The sequence below is a fragment of the Oratosquilla oratoria genome, chromosome 22, assembly GCF_046742065.1.
Source record: "Oratosquilla oratoria isolate Oo_2021 chromosome 22, ASM4674206v1, whole genome shotgun sequence".
Lineage (NCBI taxonomy): Eukaryota > Metazoa > Arthropoda > Malacostraca > Stomatopoda > Squillidae > Oratosquilla > Oratosquilla oratoria.
Genome location: NC_134798.1, coordinates 47,021,383 through 47,028,882, shown reverse-complemented (window position 1 = coordinate 47,028,882; position 7,500 = coordinate 47,021,383). Strand labels below are relative to the sequence as shown.

Below are 7,500 nucleotides of genomic sequence, written 5' to 3'. Positions count from 1 at the left end.
AGGAGGAAGAGGAGGAGGAAGAGGAGGAGGAAGGGGTGGGGAAGAGGAGGAAGACGAGGAGGAAGAGCAGAAGTATGAGGAAAAGGAATGGTATTGGCAGAAGCAGTAGAAGGAGGGAGAGAAAGAGAAGATAAGAGGAGAAAAAGGAGGAGGACGAGGAAGAGGGGAGGAGAGGGAGGGAGGAGGGGGAGGAGAAGGAGGAGAAGGAAGTGGGAAGAGAGGAAAAAGGAGGAGGAGGAGGAAGAGGGGAGAAGGAGGTGGAGGAGGAAGAGTAGGAGGAGGGGGGAGGAGGAGGAGGGAGGAGAAGGGGGAAGTGAGGAGAAAGGAGAGGATGAGGAAGAGGGGGAGGAAGAGGGGGAGGAAGAGGGGGAGGAGGTGGAGAAGGAGGAGGAGGAGAGGAGGAGTAGGAAGAGGAAGAGGAGGAGGAGGATGGGGAAGGGAGGAAAAAAGAGGAGGAGGAAGAGGGGGAGATGGAGGAGGAGGAGAGGGGAGGAAGGGGAGTGGGAGCAGGAAGAGTAGGAGGAGGAGGAGGAGGAGGAGGTGAGGGGAGGAATGGAAGTGGGAGAAGGAAGAAGAGTAGGAAGAAAAGAAGGAAGAAGAGAAGGAGGAGGAGAAGGGAGGAGAGGGGAGGAAAGGGAGTGGGAGCAGGACGAAGAGTAGGAGGAGGAGAAGGAGAAGGGGAAGAGTGGAGGAAGGAAAGTGAGAGCAGGAAGAGAAGGAAGAGGAGGTGGAGGAGGAGGAGGAAGAGGAGGAGGAGGAGGAGGAGGAGGAGAGGGGAGGAAGGGGAGTGGGAGCAGGGGGAGAGTAGGAGTAGCAGGAGGAGAGGGAAGAGGAGGGAGGAAGAGGGGGAAGCAGGGGAAGAAGGAGGGGGAGGAGGTGGAGTAGAATCTTCCATGTACAGCACGACCATTGGAAACAGATTGAGGGAAGAGGAGGAGGAGGGGGAGGGAAGATATGGCCAAGGAGGAGAGTGATGGAGCAGGAGGAGGAGGAGGAGGAGGAGGAGGGGGGGACGGGAAATGAACGGGTCTGTGGCGGGAAATAGCGGTAAGCGATGGCAAGGAGGAGGAGGAGGGGGAGGGGGAGGGGAGGGAGAGGAGGAATTGGGGGAAGAGGGAGGGGAGAAGGAGGAAAAGGAGGAGAAACAAGAGGAGGAGGAGGAGGAGGAGGAGGAGGAGGAGGAGGGAGAGGAGGAGGAACTGGGGGAGGAGGGAGGGGAGGAGGAAAAGGAGGAGGAACAGGAGGAGGAGGAGGGGAGGGGAGGGGAGGGAGAGGAGGAAAAGGAGGAGGAACAGGAGGAGGAGGAGGAGGAGGAGGATGGGGTAGGGGGTGGAGGGTGATGGAAGAAATGGGGATTTGGAAAGGGAGGAGGAAATGAGGAAGAGGAAGAGGAAGTGGGGAAGAGGTGTAGGAGTAGGAGGATGGGGATAGGGGAGAAAGGGGGTGGGAGGAGGATGGGGAGAGTGAGGAAAAGGAGGAGGTGGGGAAGAGGAGGAGGAAAAGAGGACGAGGGGAGAACGAGGAAGAGAAAGGGAAGACGAAGTAGAAATAGAATTGTTAGAAACAGGTCTTGGTGGCTGAGAAAGAGAAAGAGAGAGAGAGAGAGAGAGAGAGAGAGAGAGAGAGAGAGAGAGAGAGAGAGAGAGAGAGGAATAGAGCAAACGATAGATAGAGAGAGAGGAATAAAGCAAGCGAGAGATACAGGGAGAGAAAGAGAGAGGTAGAGAGAGAGAGGTAGAGAGAGAGAGAGAGAGAGAGAGAGAGAGAGAGAGAGAGAGAGAGAGAGAGGAAAATAGCAAGCGAGAGATAGAGAGGGAGCAGAGGAGAGGAAGAAAGAGAGCGAGAGAATGAGAGCACATACACATTACACCCCATGACTTAAAGACCCCCTCTCCCCCCCTTCCCCCCCTCCCCCCTCCCACGGGGGTAAAAGACACTGAGTACTCACGAGGTAGGAGAACCTATTTCTTCGCTTGACGAAGCAGAGGACGAGGAGACCTGTGCCGATCAGCTGCAGGGAGAGACGAAAGATCGAGTCAGTCATTTCAGGATTCGAACATGTGGTAAGGTACAATTGAAATTGTCTTTATGGATATATGTACACACACGCGCGCACCCCGATATATATATGTATGTATATATATATATATATATATATATATATATATATATATATACATACATATATATATATACATACATATATATATACATATATATACATATATATTTTTACAGAAACCACCGGGAAATTGAAAAAACAGATACCGAACGTTTTCGTCTATTTAGACATTTTCAAAGGTACAAAAAAGCAATACAGAAAGAAACAATAAATACATAAGAAGACAAGGATACTCGGAGAGGTCCCATGTTACATTTTATCACACAATTTTGTCAATAATAAAATTGTCCAATTTAAATAAGCCCAAACTCAAGTTCATGTTATTTCCAAAATTTCTTTTTATAAAACAAGATTCAATAATATTTCTTTCTATAATATTATTACAAGAAGTAATTATTTTAGAATTTCCCCAGTCAATATTATGACCATAATCTCTTTGGTGGACAAATAATCCACTGGACACTTGCCCCGTTCTAATACTATATTTATGCTGGCCTATTCTTTTTTCTAAGCCTAAAAAAAAAAAAAAAAAAAAAAAAGGCCAACATAAATATAGTATTAGAACGGGGCAAGTGTCCAGTGGATTATTTGTCCACCAAAGGGATTATGGTCATAATATTGACTGGGGAAATTCTAAAATAATTACTTCTTGTAATAATATTACAGAAAGAAATATTATTGAATCTTGTTTTATAAAAAGAAATTTTGGAAATAACATGAACTTGAGTTTGGGCTTATTTAAATTGGAAAATTTTATTATTAACAAAATTGTGTGTGATAAAATGTAACATGGGACCTCTCCGAGTATCCTTGTCTTCTTATGTATTTATTGTTTCTTTCTGTATTGCTTTTTTGTACCTTTGAAAATGTATAAATAGACGAAAACGTTCGGTATCTGTTTTTTCAATTTCCCGGTGGTTTCTGCAAAAATAGTTTATCACGTGTGTTTTGTGATTTCTTTGCATATATATATATATATATATATATATATATATATATATATAATATATATGTGTGTGTGTGTGTGTGTGTGTGTGTGTGTGTGTGTGCGTGCGTGTGTGTTAGCGTGTATGTGCGTTTCACAGTCGCATTCCAGAATTATGTATATAATAAAAAAAAAAAAAAAAAAAACATTCCTAAGTATTTTATATGTTTTCCGAAATAGAGAGTTCTCTCTATTGGGAAGTGTTTCTAAAAATCGGAATTCTCCAATATTAGGAACGAAAACGTCTTTCAGGATATCAAGAAAGTATTTCCGATGTTCGGGAGCACTTTCTATTTCGTCTAGCGGAGACTTCCTAATTATAGAGATTCCCAATATTGGAAACTAACTGAGCTCACTCCAGAAAGGGGTTATCACATTGGACTATTTTTCCTCCAACCTCCGATTCTGGAGGAAAAATATTTTCCTCCGACATATCAGATCCCTTCCCGAAAGTTGCGGGTTGCAAATCTGCTCCAACAGTCGGAGGAAGAATAACCCAGTGTGATAAGGCCTAAACACATTTTGTTATTGAATAAAACAAACGAAATATTCTGCAACGGACGTTACAATTGCGTAACGGAAATTATAACTTGATTCGAGACTTTTAACTGCGATTGTACCGAAATGAGGTTGTCCACTTTCACACACGCGTCTGCGCATGCGCGTGCTCATACTTACGAGTGCAAGCGCAGCCGGTTGCCCACAAACTACCTCTTTATCGTAATGAATGCATCAACTCCTCTTTTTTTCTTTATCTAAATCATCTTTAGATTTCCAAAGAGGAGGAGGAGGAGTGGGAGAAGGGGGAAGGAGGGGGAGAAGGGGGGAAGAGGAGGAGGAGGGGGAAAAGACTACTTGTCCATAGACAATCTTTGGACTGACGTTTAAGAAACTTTGATGTTGATGCGTCGATGCTTTTGAAGTTGTTGTCCTTAGTCAACGAAGCACCATGTCGAGTGCACCCATCCCGGCTTTGATTCCCCCCCCGCTCCCCCCGGTACCTCCTATCCCCCCCTGCCTCCCTCTGGGAGGAGGGGAGGAGAGGGGTAACCCGCCTTTGAAGTCTCCAGAGGAAGGCCTTCGGGCCGCAGATCGCGGTGCCCTGGGGAGGGAATGTGACATTTCGTGGACTGTGAGGTATTTGATCAGATGTCAATATGAACAAAGAAAGTGTTCGGGGTGCCCTAGATATAAAACGAACATTATAGAAACTTATAAGAATATATCTATAGTGAAAATAAATAAATAAATAAATAAATAAATCAATAAATCTGTTTTAGGTCTGAAAATATGAGGATCACTAATATGTCAACACCGCTGATCCACAATGAATTAAGATCGTCAGGCGGCAGTCAGAATATAATACTTGAAGTCTGTCATCAGAAGGTAGAGAAGGAGGGAGTAGTTTAAGATATGCTATTAAAACAGAAAGGTCATTATATTAAGAGAGCAAGATCATCATATTAAGACAGCAAGGTCATCACACTAAGACAGCAAGGCAGAACTCGTAGTAATGGATTTAAATTGGAAAAATTTAGAAAGGGATAACGGGTGGTAAAGGACATGGAAATACCTAGTGTAGGCCTTATGGTCTCTTGCAGTCTTCTCCTATCTTATGGTCTTAGTTGACGTCACTAGTGTTGCCGTCGAAAGGTCATTGGAAATCATTAATTTTTTGTAAATAATCGCTCATTTCACGGCGCACTGGGGCCTCCATGAGTCTGTCAATGCGACATTAGGAGGGTCCGACGCAAATGTCACGGAAATGTCACATGTCACATGTTGTTTTCGGCACGTTTTCGGGCGGACGTGACGGCCTGGTGCGTGACGCGGATACATACACACACACACACACACATATATACATATATATATATATATATATATATACATACACACACACATATGTATATATATATATATATATATATATACATATATATATATACATATATATATATACATACATATATATATACACATATATATATGTATATATAGATAAATATATATATATACATATATTTCTCCCGATGATATTCTAAGAACCCGAAGAAATCGTCTTGTTAACTTGTGAAAACTCAAAAATGGATTAATTTTAAAACAACTTTTACTAGATTGATCATCAATTAAGCAAATCTTTTCTGGGGGGAAGGGGGAGGTAAAATTTTATCGCATAAAATTTCGGTTGGAAGGAGAGAGAGAGAGAGAGAGAGAGAGATAGAGAGAGAGAGAGAGAGAGAAGAGAGTGGGGAAGCGAGAGGCGTGAGAGAGAGAGAGAGAGAGAGAGAGAGAGAGAGAGAGAGAGAGAGAGAGAGAGAGAAGAGAGTGGGGAAGCGAGAGGCGTGAGTGAGAGAGAGAGAGAGAGAGAGAGAGAGAGAGAGAGAGAGAGCAAGAGATATTAAGAAAGACAGAGAGTAAGAGAGAGATAGAGAATGAGAGAGTCTTGTTCTTTGCCGGCGTCCCGTTTTCGTCTTCGCGTCTCTGCGATCAACAGAAAACGTGAAATTTTGGAAAATCTTCATGAAAAGCCGCAGTTTTGGTCCGCCTCGCCTCTGGGCTAAATCCACTCCCCCCTCCTCCCCCCATCCCCCCACCGGAGGCTGATGCTCCTTTCGCTGCCGGGATCGCTGGGAGGGGAGGGGAGGAGGGAGGGTAGAAGAGAAGGGAAGGACCCAGAAGAGGAGGGAAAGAAGAAGAGCAGGGAAGGGAGGAGATGAGGGAAGAGGTGAGGAGGGAAGGGAGGTGCGGAGGGAAGGGAGGAGAGGAGGGAAGGGAGGAGAGGAGGGAAGGAGGGAGATGAGATGGGAAGGGAGGAGAGGTGGGAAGAGGTGAGGGGGAGAAGGAGAGGTTGGAGGGGAAGAGGGAGGGGAAGAGGGGAGGAGAGGAGGAGGAGAGGACAGGAGGGAATGGAATTGGGATGGGAAAGGAGGAGAGGAGGGAGGAGATGAGAAATGAGGCTGGAAGGGGAGGAGGGGAGGAGGGAGGGGAGGAGAGGAGGAAAAGGAGGAGAGGAGGGAAGGGGAGATAGGAGGGGGGGAAGAGAGGGAAAAGGAAGGGAAGATGGGAGGGAAGAAGAGAGGGGAGAAAAGAGAGAAATGGAGAGGAAAAAGGGGGGAAAGAGAAGAAAGAGATGCAAGGAGGGGAAAGGGGAAAAGGTGGGAAGGGGGTAGGGAGCAGGGGGAAGTGGGGAAGGGGGGAAGGAGGGAAGGGAGGAAGACAGCCAACCGTCTTCGCTTGATTGAGAAACAGAAAGGATGTTCAGGGATAAACCATTCCCTTTCCCTGAAGAGGCAAACTTTAACTATTTCATTCTGGCTGACGTTGAGTGATTTTATTCTATTTGAAATGGACCTATGGATGGTAATGTGTGTGTGCACGTGTGTGTGTGTGTGCGTGCGCGCGTTATGACCTGAGATTTGTGCTATGATGACCTGATCCCGGAGGTCATTTCAAGTCATCTAGGGCAATATCCAACTTATCCGTCACAGCCACCGCAGCAGCAACCACAGCCCAGCTATATCCACAGCACAAGCACTTCCCACAGGAGCTAAAGCATCCACGCCCAAATCCACCGCAGCTCAAGTACCTCCCACATTATCACAGTATATCCCCTTACAAAGGATTACAAAGGATTACAAAGGAGGATCATACCAACAGGAGATCTTTTGGTCCATACCAAGGTCGGATGCGAAAACAAATAATGATAAATAAATAAAAATAATAATAATATAAGTAATAAGCAAACAGGTAAATTGTAGATAATAATAAATGGGTAGATAGATAATAAGTAATAATCAAATAAATAGTAATAAATAGACAAATAATAACAAATAAACAATAATATATAATAAATGGTAGGCATTACAGCATCTTGCTTAGGTGTTTATCTAAACGAATCTTAAAGCTTTGAATTGAATTACATTGCACTACCTCTGCAGGAAGTTTATTCCATTCATTAACTACACAACTGGCGAAGTTGTTTCTACCCACTTCCTAATTAAATCTATTTCCTGATAGTTTGAGACCATTATTTTTTGTGTGATTCTCATTCAGTGAAAATTTTATCCCTTTTGATGTCAATTCCCTTTAGAATCTTAGACTTTTATCAAGTCACCTCTGAGTCTACGCATTTTTTTTTTTTTTTTTTTTTTTTAGGGAAAATAGATTCATTTGTTTTAGTTGATTTTCGTATGGTTTATTATTGATATTTGGAATCACTTTTGTGGCTCGTCGTTGTACTTTTTCCAATCTGTCAATGAGATTCGGTGACCATATGGAAACAGCATATTCCAAATGTGGACGAACTAACGATTATATAGCTTGTTATTGAGAGATGGACTTTTGAAGTCAAAAGATCGCGTAATCAGTCCTAGAATCTTATTTGCTTTCT

At 44.0% G+C, this 7,500-nt stretch overlaps 1 protein-coding gene across 1 annotated transcript in view; it reads right to left on the bottom strand.

Annotated features, from left to right (window-relative positions):
- LOC143037370 (uncharacterized) overlaps window positions 1-7,500 on the bottom strand; it is a 108,469-nt gene that overhangs the window by 83,782 nt on the left and 17,187 nt on the right. Inside the window, exon 3 of the mRNA XM_076205508.1 lies at window positions 1,923-2,011. Coding sequence (XP_076061623.1) covers window positions 1,923-2,011 — 89 coding nt within the window. The remainder of the gene's footprint in view (window positions 1-1,922; window positions 2,012-7,500) is intronic.